General features: G+C 49.4%; 1 protein-coding gene across 1 annotated transcript in view; it reads right to left on the bottom strand.

Moving 5' to 3' along the window:
* The window catches only part of LOC149435412 (uncharacterized), a 73728-nt gene that overhangs the window by 16025 nt on the left and 44943 nt on the right, over positions 1–12760 (bottom strand). Inside the window, 3 exon segments of the mRNA XM_089662702.1 lie at positions 2462–2916; positions 5846–5879; positions 8525–8940. Of these exon segments, the coding sequence (XP_089518828.1) occupies positions 2462–2916; positions 5846–5879; positions 8525–8940 (905 nt within the window).

Genomic DNA, 12760 nt, shown 5'->3' with positions numbered 1-12760 from the left:
GCACTTCTTTGGAAACCACAGCCCGCACGGGAACCTCGGTTCCCAGTACAGTTGCGTTTTACAGTGCGGGTGGCGTGCCGTTAGAACTAATAGCACCCGCCAGCGGGTCCGCATTCTTCTGTGTGGGTGGTGCGGTTGCACAAATTTTTGTGCGGATCCGCAGCGGCACCACCCGCACAGATGTGAACCTAGCCTAAAACCTGGAAGCGGATTGGTTACTATGCACAGCTCCACCAGTTTATGTAAATCTCGCCCACTTTGCAGCACAGCGCTGTATTTCCAGCAAAGCCCCACAGTAACACCATTCTGCCACTAAATGTCCCCAGTCTAGTTAAATGAAGCCTTGGCAGAACACTGAGAACGCCCTGTGAGTGTGGGGTGTCATGGACCTGGGGGGGGGGAAATTATCATAGTGGCCTGCACTAACAGTGTAATGATGCAGAGAGCAGCACATTGAGGACTGCTGGAAGATTACACAAAGTGAAGAGAACCGTGTGTGTCACACCGCCAACCCGAATGAAAAAAAAGAAGAATGCTTGAACAACGTTCCTGCGGTCCGCGTTTTGCACGGGCACGAGAGCCCATTCATTTGAATGGACTCCCGTGCCCCAGGACACGCAGGGAAGAAGTCTCTGAAAACGCAGCCCGCATGGGAACATTGGTTCTCTGTGCGGTTGCGATTTCCAGTGTGGCCGGCGTGCGGGTGCGCATTCCTCTGTGTGGGTGGTGCGGCTGCACAGATTTCTGTGCGGATCCGCAGTGGCACCACCCACACAGATGTGAACCTAGAATAGAAGACAAGTTCGCTTTTGGGAACATGTTACGTTTCACCTGTTTTTAGGGTGGAACATTAACATGTTTGCAATGCTGTAACCATTCCCCCCCCCCCCACCCCCGTGACAGCAGTACGGAGAGAAAATCCCTGTACTAGCTGTCAGTTTAAGTGTGGAACATGTAACATATCTGCAATGCTGCAGCCATTTTTTGTCTTTTTTGTTTTTTTTAAACCTAAAACACACTGACACCAATTTTTTTTAAAGATCCTGACCCAAACACTTACCCTGGCACTGAACTAGATCAAAGCTTGATCTAGGTATTTCTTTATTTTTTAATATTTATCTTTTTCTCTTTTTTTGCAGGCCATAGACATGTCGAAAATCAGCAAAAAAAAAAAAAAAAAAATAGGGCGATTTTCGCACCGTTAGTGGGTTAATTGGTCGGCCGTTTTTCGGGGTTTGGGCACATTTTTTTTTTTATCGGTAAAGATGGAAAAAAATCAGCCGATTTTCCCGGCAACGATGGGCAAATCGGCCGATTGTTTACCGATAAAAAATCTGCGCATGAGCCGTGACCTGGAAGAAGAAGAAAGGAGGAAAGAGGGAGGAGGAAGAAGAATGAAGAAAGAAGGAAGAAGAAAGAAGAAAGAAGAAAGAAGAAAGAAGAAAGAAGGAGGAAGGAGGAAGGAGGAAGGAGGAAGGAGGAAGGAGGAAGGAGGAAGAAGGAAGAAGGAAGGAGGAAGAAGGAAGAAGGAAGAAGGAAGAAGGAAGAAGGAAGAAGGAAGAAAAAAGGAGAAAGAAAGAGGAAGAAGAAAGAAGGAAGCAGAAGAAAGAAGAAAGGAAGCAGAAAGCAGGAAGGAAGGAAGAAGAAAGAGGGAAGAATTCCAGTCCGCTATTATATTTGACATGAAAAAGTCTTGCGGTTGCAACAATATATCTTTTTGTATCTGAATAAAACCATCTGTATCCAAAATGGATACAATGTTGCAATGTTACAATGTTTTCATGTCAAATATAATAGCGGAGCTCTCTGCAGGGACAGAAGTAATTAAATGCCGGCCGTAGACGGGACGAAAATCGGCCGATTTTTTTTTTACCATTGGTGGTAACGTTGGCCTATTGAACGACCGATTTTTCGGGTTTTTTTTTTTTTTTAAACGGCCAGTTTTCAACCCATCTATGGCCTGCATAATATTTTTTTCCCTCTATGCCAAGAGTTAGAGAAATACAATGTATTCATTGAGAGAGAAAAAAAACAAGGGGGCCAGGCTGCACAGTGCCTGTCACTGTGATAGCCAATCAGAGGCCATCACAGCGATCATGTGACCCGGAATCGGGAGTCCAGGGTCCCAATCGCTAGAACGGCACCCGGGGCTCTCAGTGACACTGCGGACTTTGTGCTGGGAACGCGCAGTGCGGCGCACTCCCAGCACAAAGACAGGTACGCAAATATGCGGCCCCCGCGGAAAAAAGCCCAGCTCTGTGAGGTCGCATATCTGTGTGACGTCGGCGTCAAGGGGTTAAGCCAACACAATCAGGACTCTTGGCCTGCATGTGTGTTCCAGGTCAGTGACACAAAGTATCGAACCCAATTGTGCTAATTATTAATAAAAAGGGCAAAAAGTCTTCCTGCATGGCGGTCATTTTTCAGACTGGACAGCACAGAGGTCTGGGACACAACTCACCTCCTCATGCACCTTTTGATGTTTCAGTAGCTCAGAGCGCCAGCGGAACCCCTTCCCGCACTGCGCACACTGAAAAGGTTTTTCCCCGGTGTGGGTCTTCAGGTGGGTGGTGAGGTGCTGGCGCTGCACAAAGCTCTTCCCGCACTGAGCGCACTGGTACGGCCGTTCCCCGGTGTGAATCCGTTCGTGGATGAGCAGCGAGGTGTGCCTCCGGAAACTCTTCCCGCACACGTTACATATGTAGGAGCGCTCGTCTGTGTGCACCCGCTGGTGGGTGCGCAGCGTCCTCTTGTTCAGGAAGTTCTTGCCGCACTCCGGACAGGAATGGCTGCGTTCGGTTTTCTGGGCCCGCTGCCGTAACAGCAGCCTGGCCCGCTTGCCTAGAGCCTTGCCTCGTTCCAGGGTGCCCAGCGCACCTTGACCTTCACGCTTGAAGCGCCTCTTTACCGCCACATCTGGGAAATGGAAGCAGAAGGCAGTCGATGGACAGATGTGGAAATCAGAGATGTTCAGTAAATGTATCATCTTATTTTAGGTGCAAAAATCAGACCTAAAATAATGGATTCAGTGCAAATTTTCCATGACCAGCGTGTACAGATTGCCACGTATGGAGAATTGTGCGACCCACAAATGCGGTCTGCCTAAATGTGCGGTCTCAATGGCAGCCCCACCAGCAACATCTACAGTATTTCTCTTCCCTTTGTTCCCAGGATCTCCCTTTACACTCCCAGCTCCCAATACTTCATGTGGGAGAAACAAGACCGAAGGATCACATCAGCTGCAAGCATCTCTTTAGGGAAGCCTAGCCCAGTCTATTCCAGTCTAGCCCAGTCTCTATCAATGGGAATTATTCTTTCTTCATCAATTCATCCCGCTACAGCTGTTACCTTTTGTATTACTTGCCTCTCCCAAGAGGAGGGCCCTCTCTACCCTCCTGTATTGAGTGGTATTGTAACTATACTGTCTCCCTACCACAGACGTGCGGACAGGGTGTGCCGGATGTCCCTGAGCACACCCTAAACCGGAGGTCAGCAACCCATCGTAGGCAGGCGACAGGTAGATGGCGATCCTTCCTTGATGACCCCTGGAACTTCTCCCTCCTGCCGGCATTCAGCTGCCACAGGAAGAAAGCACTGGGAATCGGTACCAGTATATGCCACCCCCCACTCCCCCTGTTCCTTTTTTTCTGTTGCCCAGGTGCCCCCCTGCAGAACTGCTAACTTGCCCTCCCCGCCTCATGTGCTGGCTGCTGCAGGTTATCGTTTCAGGATGGAGAGCAAGAAAGGTGCCGGTAAATATTCCATTTACTGGCCCCTTGCTTTTCTGAATGAACACAGTGAGCATTCAGTAGCGATCATTCACTGTGTTCATTCAAAAGTAAAGCACAATAAACTGAGTTAACTATGCTTCAGCTTGTGAATGAACAGGAAGCTGCTTAACACAGAGCACTTCCCATCCATTCATTCTCCAGTGCAGCTGTGAGTCTAGGGAATCGCTGTACTCAGTCATACGTGAGACATAAAGGGGCTGTTTAGACCCCTGATATTTTACCAAAGCTGCCCCAATGGGGCTCCTAAAAGAAAAATTGTAAAAAAAATAGTGATGTAAAAATAAAAAAAATAAAATTGTAAACAAAAAACAAAACAAAACAAACTACTGGTACCATACACTGCCCTACAGTGTGTACATATATATAAAATAAAAAAAATATATAATATATATATATATATTTTTTTTTTCACACAGTCCCCGATTTCCACACGAAACTGCCGGGCGGGGGACTTGCTGCTCATCACATGCTGCCAAATACTGTCAGGTGGACCTGTCTGCACTCCACATCACCGCATGGCCAGTAAACCCTTCCCTATGCTATCCATAATGTAAAAATACTTTTTGGGGTCTTTGGCCTCCTCCAGACCCCATTTCATATAACGATGCACAAGAATGCCAAATTGGCTCTTCTGTATTGTCCTACACCTGGCCTATATGCCTAAACAAAGACTGGCTGCCTACACTTTTATCTCAGCTAAACAGACCATAGCCCAGGCCTGGAAGACCCCAGGTGTTGCTGTTCAGGGGGTGAAGGCGTAGATGACCACCCTGATGCTTAATGAGCAAACGTCTAGCATTTTGAAAGACTCGCTCCAAATCTTCATAAAATCTGGGAGCCTTGGATTTCCTATGCATTCCCCATGCTTCACCTGGTCTGCTGAGGACGCCTATGACTGCTACCTGCGGTGCTTCAGTGTCCTAGAAGTCCTTCCCTTCTTTTCCGGTTCTCTTTTACCGATGTCTTGTGAACCCTCCTTGCTGTGCTAGAGGCAACTCCCTGGGGAGTGGCCCCCCATACATCGATGGTGACCTCGCCTTCGGGGGGTCATGGTTATCTTTTATTGATCGCCACCAGTTTCCAGCCCTGTTGCCTAATGTTTCCTGGTATTGGCTTTCATACATATATATATTTTCACCGGTTCTTGTAAACCCACTGAAAACCTGCCTCTTGTGTGAGAAATGTATGAAATGTCTTGTTCTTGCTGAACCACAATGAAAGAATTGAAACAGAAAAATTATTCTTGGCTGGAGTTACCTGCTCCAACTTACATACAGATTCCAAACCTACAGAACCTCTCTTCTTTGTAACCCAGGGAGTGTGTGTGTGTGTATATATATATTTTTATTTATTTTATACACCGGTGTGTTTCAGCATTGGGGTGCACATCTTAATTCAATAGGCTTTACACACCTATGCTCCCCACCTTAAATCAGTGGCGTACAAAGATTTGTTAATCACTTCCCGTTTGGTCCATGTACATAAACGGCCGGACGGGAGCAGTGCAGGAGCGGGTTGACGTTCATAAACGTCACACATTTTTCAAGCTGTGCGTGCTCCCTGGGAGCGTGCGGCACCGCGATCCGGTGCCCGCTGTGTCCTCCGGACAAAATGGTACACCGATCGCTGTACGGGACCTCTGTGTAAGGTCCCAACCATGTGATCACTGATTGGCCAATCAGTGATCACATGAACAGTAGCAAGCAAGATGTCACTTCCTGACATCATTGCTTACTACAGGTGAAATCTGTGAATGATCACCGAGATCACATGGTACAGGGCTATTCACAACAGCCTTGGACCATGTAACAAGCTGTGACCAATCACAGCTCACACAGTAGTTCTCAATGGCTGCAAGAATGCAGCCAGAGAGAAGGAGAAATGATTGCTTTTACAGCCTTTATGGGTGTGCGCAGAGTGCGCCTCGGCCATGCACCGCAGAGTGCACCGCAGAGTGCAGTAGCACTCCAGCTGTACACAGGATGACATCAAAGGCCTGGCGCCTAAATCGCCCTCTTTACAAATATACCCCAGAAATGCAGACAATCTCTCACCTTTCTGCCCGTCCTCAGAAGCTTTTGCAGAGTTCTAGAACAGATGAAAAGAACAAGTTACTCTGACAGGCGGAGGAGGCCCCTCGTCACAGCTCCGTACCAGCGGCAGCAATGTGTACAAAACAGCGCATCGATCTATGCATCTAGATGTGCTTATAACACAGGATCTCATTTAACCAGCCGCCGCTGACAACTATCTACAGGCTGCTGTGAGAGAAAATAAGAACATTTCAGTGGTGGGTTAGAGCTGGAAATGAAAAGGCCAGAATTCATGAGCGCCAGAAAAATGCATTATTCTAAAGCAGCCAATCAGAGCAAAGCTTACATTGATGTGCTGTGTTAACAGATGAGCGGAGTTGAAGTGGAGTCTCTCCCTCTCCTGTCCTCTGGATCCTCCACCTCTTCCTCCAGGGACTAAAGATACCAGCACAGCCTCTGCATGTCCTATTTGTATCAGGACCTCAGCAATACAATACAACCGAGATCACTCAGCTGTCAGCCAATCAAGACACGAGTCTAGAAAAGTGGTCTCCAAACTGTAGGGAATGATTCCTCCCACTGACACCAATGATGGGGCACTATTCCTCCCACTGACACCAATGATGGGGCACCATTCCTCACACTGACACCAACGATGGGGCACCATTCCTCACACTGACACCAACGATGGGGCACCATTCCTCCCACTGGCACCAACGATGGGGCACCATTCCTCCCACTGGCACCAATGATGGGGCACCATTCCTCCCACTGGCACCAACGATGGGGCACCATTCCTCCCACTGGCACCAACGATGGGGCACCATTCCTCCCACTGGCACCAACGATGGGGCACCATTCCTCCCACTGGCACCAATGATGGGGCACCATTCCTCCCACTGGCACCAATGATGGGGCACCATTCCTCCCACTGGCACCAATGATGGGGCACCATTCCTCCCACTGGCACCAATGATGGGGCACCATTCCTCCCACTGGCACCAATGATGGGGCACCATTCCTCCCACTGGCACCAATGATGGGGCACCATTCCTCCCACTGGCACCAATGATGGGGCACCATTCCTCCCACTGGCACCAATGATGGGGCACCATTCCTCCCACTGGCACCAATGATGGGGCACCATTCCTCCCACTGGCACCAATGATGAGGCACCATTCCTCCCACTGACATCAATGATGAGACACCATTCCTCCCACTGACACCAATGATGGGGCACTATTCCTCCCACTGATACCAATGATGGGGCACTATTCCTCCCACTGACACCAATGATGGGGCACTATTTCTCCCACTGACACCAATGATGGGGCACTATTCCTCTCACTGGCACTAATAATGGGGAACTAGTCCTTTCGCTGACACCAATGATGGGGCATTGTTACTGATGCCAGAACATTTTCTACTCCCACTTGCCACAGTATGGCACCTCTAGAGTATGAAGGATAATAATCGTGCCCTCTGTTTAGAAAGTCTGGAGACTCCTGGACTAGAAAATGCATCCACCTGCCAACTGAAAGTCACGGTGATCAGTGAGGCAGCTGTGGAGGAACATCTGTGGACGTCTTATTATTAAAGCGCAATGACAAGACGGAGTCGGGGGTTAAGCCTAAACCTGGGTGATGGGAGGTGGTGGTTGTACCAAAGTCACATGTCACAGATTCCAGAAAGTGTGTGCACAGATCAGGGATACGCTGCGTGCTTCTTCCCTGGAACCTCCAGTCTCACCCATATTTTGAAGGTGGTCACTACTGTATGGAAATACCTACAGAAATGTAGGATGTACCTGGTCCTGGAGTACCCACCATCTGGTGTCTGAGCCATGGTTTGGTATAGGGAAGGGGTATGGGCATTCATTGGAAGGTCATACACAGATGAGGGATGTACCTGGTCCTGGTGTCTGAGCCATGGTTTGGTATAGGGAAGGGGTATGGGCATTCATCGGAGGGACATACACAGATGAGGGATGTACCTGGTCCTGGTGTACCCACCCTCTGGTGTCTCAGCCATGGTTTGGTATAGGGAAGGGGTATGGGCATTCATCGGAGGGACATACACAGATGAGGGATGTACCTGGTTCTGGTGTACCCACCCTCTGGTGTCTGAGCCATGGTTTGGTATAGGGAAGGGGTATGGGCATTCAACGGAAGGACATACACAGATGAGGGATGTACCTGGTCCTGGTGTACCCACCCTCTGGTGTCTGAGCCATGGTTTGGTATAGGGAAGGGGTATGGGCATTCATCGGAGGGACATACACAGATGAGGGATGTACCTGGTTCTGGTGTACCCACCCTCTGGTGTCTGAGCCATGGTTTGGTATAGGGAAGGGGTATGGGCATTCAACGGAAGGACATACACAGATGAGGGATGTACCTGGTCCTGGTGTACCCACCCTCTGGTGTCTGAGCCATGGTTTGGTATAGGGAAGGGGTATGGGCATTCATCGGAGGGACATACACAGATGAGGGATGTACCTGGTCCTGGTGTACCCACCCTCTGGTGTCTGAGCCATGGTTTGGTATAGGGAAGGGGTATGGGCATTCATCGGAAGGACATACACAGATGAGGGATGTACCTGGTCCTGGTGTACCCACCCTCTGGTGTCTGAGCCATGGTTTGGTATAGGGAAGGGGTATGGGCATTCATCGGAAGGACATACACAGATGAGGGATGTACCTGGTCCTGGTGCACCCTCTGATGTTTGGCGAGTTCAGACCTCCAGCGATAGCTGTTCCCACAGATGTCACAGGGGAACGGTTTGTCCCCGGTGTGGGTTTTCTTGTGGGTGGTCAGGTGCTGCTGCTGTACAAAGCTTTTCCCGCACTGCACACATTTGTACGGTCGTTCTCCCGTATGAATCCGCTCGTGGATGAGCAGTGCGGTGTGTCGGCGGAAACACTTCCCGCACACATTGCAGATGTACGAGCGTTCCCCCAGGTGAGCACGCAGGTGAGCTTTTAACGTCCGCTTGTTATAAAAGATCTTCCCGCACTCCGCACAGGCGTGGGCCTTCTCCACTTTCGTGTTACGTGGTCGCTTCTTGGGTAAACATCTCTTGGCTTGAGGAGTCTTCGACTTACCGCCAGAGTTTCCTGCATGCCAGAGACACGTTGTTACGAAAGTAAAGACAAATATTTTATTACTTAAAGCTCCACTCCGGACAAAATCAATAATCCATAGTCTGTTACCCTCTTCATAGGTGTACCCATCCATGTGAATGAGCCCTTAACCACTTGCTGCCTGGCCTATAGTTAAATGACAACCTGGCGAACAGCTCGTCCCCCCGGGAGGGTGTCATACGATGTCCTTCCCGGATTGCGGGACACGGCCGATGACAGATCTGTGTACCGGCCCCGTTGCCAGTACCATGTGACCTGCTGTGACCAATCACAGTAAGTCACATGACAGTTGTATACCATGGATGGCTTCCTTTCATGCCGTCCATTGTATACAAGTGTTTCTAGCTATAAATGGTCACAGTGATCACATGCACAGGCTGGGCCAATCACAGTCCATTTGTGTCATGTCATTATCCGTGGCCAATCACAGCTAATCACAACAAAAAAACCTGAATGAATCAATTTCATTCCGTTAAACTCTTGCTTATAGCAAAGAAATTCTTTACTATAAGAAATCGAATTGTGTACAAAAGAAAAAAAAAAAATACTGATCGCTTCCCCAAAGTAGTACAATGTTACTATGGTAACATTATACTACTTTAGTCATAGTGCAATATGAAAACAAATCTTAAAAAAAGAGAAAAAGTAATAAATATATACTAAATTTTTTTAAAAATTATCAATTTTTTTTTTCGTACTGTCACCAGTCAGTGTCCCTGATCTCCGCCACACATGTTATATGCGGTTGTTGTACTGCACTGGTGACCGTATGTAACACAAATACTTGTGAAAATAATTCATTTTCCAAAGAATGATGACAAAAACAATCACAACTTCAAAAAACTCACTATGCTTTTACAAATGTCAGGACGGGACAGATATCCCCCAGAATGTCGGGACGGGACAGATATCCCCCAGAATGTCGGGACGGGACAGATATCCCCCAGAATGTCGGGACGGGACAGATATCCCCCAGAATGTCGGGACGGGACAGATATCCCCCAGAATGTCGGGACGGGACAGATATCCCCCAGAATGTCGGGACGGGACAGATATCCCCCAGAATGTCGGGACGGGACAGATATCCCCCAGAATGTCGGGACGGGACAGATATCCCCCAGAATGTCGGGACGGGACAGATATCCCCCAGAATGTCGGGACGGGACAGATATCCCCCAGAATGTCGGGACGGGACAGATATCCCCCAGAATGTCAGGACGGGACAGATATCCCCCAGAATGTCAGGACGGGACAGATATCCCCCAGAATGTCAGGACGGGACAGATATCCCCCAGAATGTCAGGACGGGACAGATATCCCCCAGAATGTCAGGACGGGACAGATATCCCCCAGAATGTCAGGACGGGACAGATATCCCCCAGAATGTCAGGACGGGACAGATATCCCCCAGAATGTCAGGACGGGACAGATATCCCCCAGAATGTCAGGACGGGACAGATATCCCCCAAATGTCAGGACGGGACAGATATCCCCCAAATGTCAGGACGGGACAGATATCCCCCAAATGTCAGGACGGGACAGATATCCCCCAAATGTCAGGACGGGACAGATATCCCCCAAATGTCAGGACGGGACAGATATCCCCCAAATGTCAGGACGGGACAGATATCCCCCAAATGTCAGGACGGGACAGATATCCCCCAAATGTCAGGACGGGACAGATATCCCCCAAATGTCAGGACGGGACAGATATCCCCCAAATGTCAGGACGGGACAGATATCCCCCCAAATGTCAGGACGGGACAGATATCCCCCAAATGTCAGGACGGGACAGATATCCCCCCAAATGTCAGGACGGGACAGATATCCCCCAAATGTCAGGACGGGACAGATATCCCCCAAATGTCAGGACGGGACAGATATCCCCCAAATGTCAGGACGGGACAGATATCCCCCAAATGTCAGGACGGGACAGATATCCCCCAAATGTCAGGACGGGACAGATATCCCCCAAATGTCAGGACGGGACAGATATCCCCCAAATGTCAGGACGGGACAGATATCCCCCAAAATGTCAGGACGGGACAGATATCCCCCAGAATGTCAGGACGGGACAGATATCCCCCAGAATGTCAGGACGGGACAGATATCCCCCAGAATGTCAGGACGGGACAGATATCCCCCAGAATGTCAGGACGGGACAGATATCCCCCAGAATGTCAGGACGAGACAGATATCCCCCAGAATGTCAGGACGGGACAGATATCCCCCAGAATGTCAGGACGGGACAGATATCCCCCAGAATGTCAGGACGGGACAGATATCCCCCAAATGTCAGGACGGGACAGATATCCCCCAAATGTCAGGACGGGACAGATATCCCCCAAATGTCAGGACGGGACAGATATCCCCCAAATGTCAGGACGGGACAGATATCCCCCAAATGTCAGGACGGGACAGATATCCCCCAAATGTCAGGACGGGACAGATATCCCCCAAATGTCAGGACGGGACAGATATCCCCCAAATGTCAGGACGGGACAGATATCCCCCAAATGTCAGGACGGGACAGATATCCCCCAAATGTCAGGACGGGACAGATATCCCCCAAATGTCAGGACGGGACAGATATCCCCCAAATGTCAGGACGGGACAGATATCCCCCAAATGTCAGGACGGGACAGATATCCCCCAAATGTCAGGACGGGACAGATATCCCCCAAATGTCAGGACGGGACAGATATCCCCCAAATGTCAGGACGGGACAGATATCCCCCAAATGTCAGGACGGGACAGATATCCCCCAAATGTCAGGACGGGACAGATATCCCCCAAATGTCAGGACGGGACAGATATCCCCCAAATGTCAGGACGGGACAGATATCCCCCAAATGTCAGGACGGGACAGATATCCCCCAAATGTCAGGACGGGACAGATATCCCCCAAATGTCAGGACGGGACAGATATCCCCCAAATGTCAGGACGGGACAGATATCCCCCAAATGTCAGGACGGGACAGATATCCCCCAAATGTCAGGACGGGACAGATATCCCCCAAATGTCAGGACGGGACAGATATCCCCCAAATGTCAGGACGGGACAGATATCCCCCAAATGTCAGGACGGGACAGATATCCCCCAAATGTCAGGACGGGACAGATATCCCCCAAATGTCAGGACGGGACAGATATCCCCCAAATGTCAGGACGGGACAGATATCCCCCAAATGTCAGGACGGGACAGATATCCCCCAGAATGTCAGGACGGGACAGATATCCCCCAGAATGTCAGGACGGGACAGATATCCCCCAGAATGTCAGGACGGGACAGATATCCCCCAAATGTCAGGACGGGACAGATATCCCCCAAATGTCAGGACGGGACAGATATCCCCCAAATGTCAGGACGGGACAGATATCCCCCAAATGTCAGGACGGGACAGATATCCCCCAAATGTCAGGACGGGACAGATATCCCCCAAATGTCAGGACGGGACAGATATCCCCCAAATGTCAGGACGGGACAGATATCCCCCAAATGTCAGGACGGGACAGATATCCCCCAAATGTCAGGACAGGACAGATATCCCCCAAATGTCAGGACAGGACAGATATCCCCCAAATGTCAGAACAGTACAATTTTTCGGAAAATGAATTAAAAAAACGTATTTTCACATTTTTTTTAAATACTGTCACCAGTGCAGTACAGCGTCATCATAACTGGCATGGCGGTGATCAGGGACACTGACTGGTGACAGTACAAAAAAAAATTAATTTTTTTTAATTTTGTTATTACTTTTTTTTTCTTTTTTTAAGATTTTTTTTTTTTATT

The sequence above is a fragment of the Staurois parvus genome, unplaced genomic scaffold, assembly GCF_062004578.1.
Source record: "Staurois parvus isolate SC_StPar_1 unplaced genomic scaffold, SC_StPar_1.0 ptg001521l, whole genome shotgun sequence".
Taxonomy (NCBI): Eukaryota; Metazoa; Chordata; class Amphibia; order Anura; family Ranidae; genus Staurois; species Staurois parvus.
This window is presented reverse-complemented; position numbering and strand designations above follow the sequence as displayed.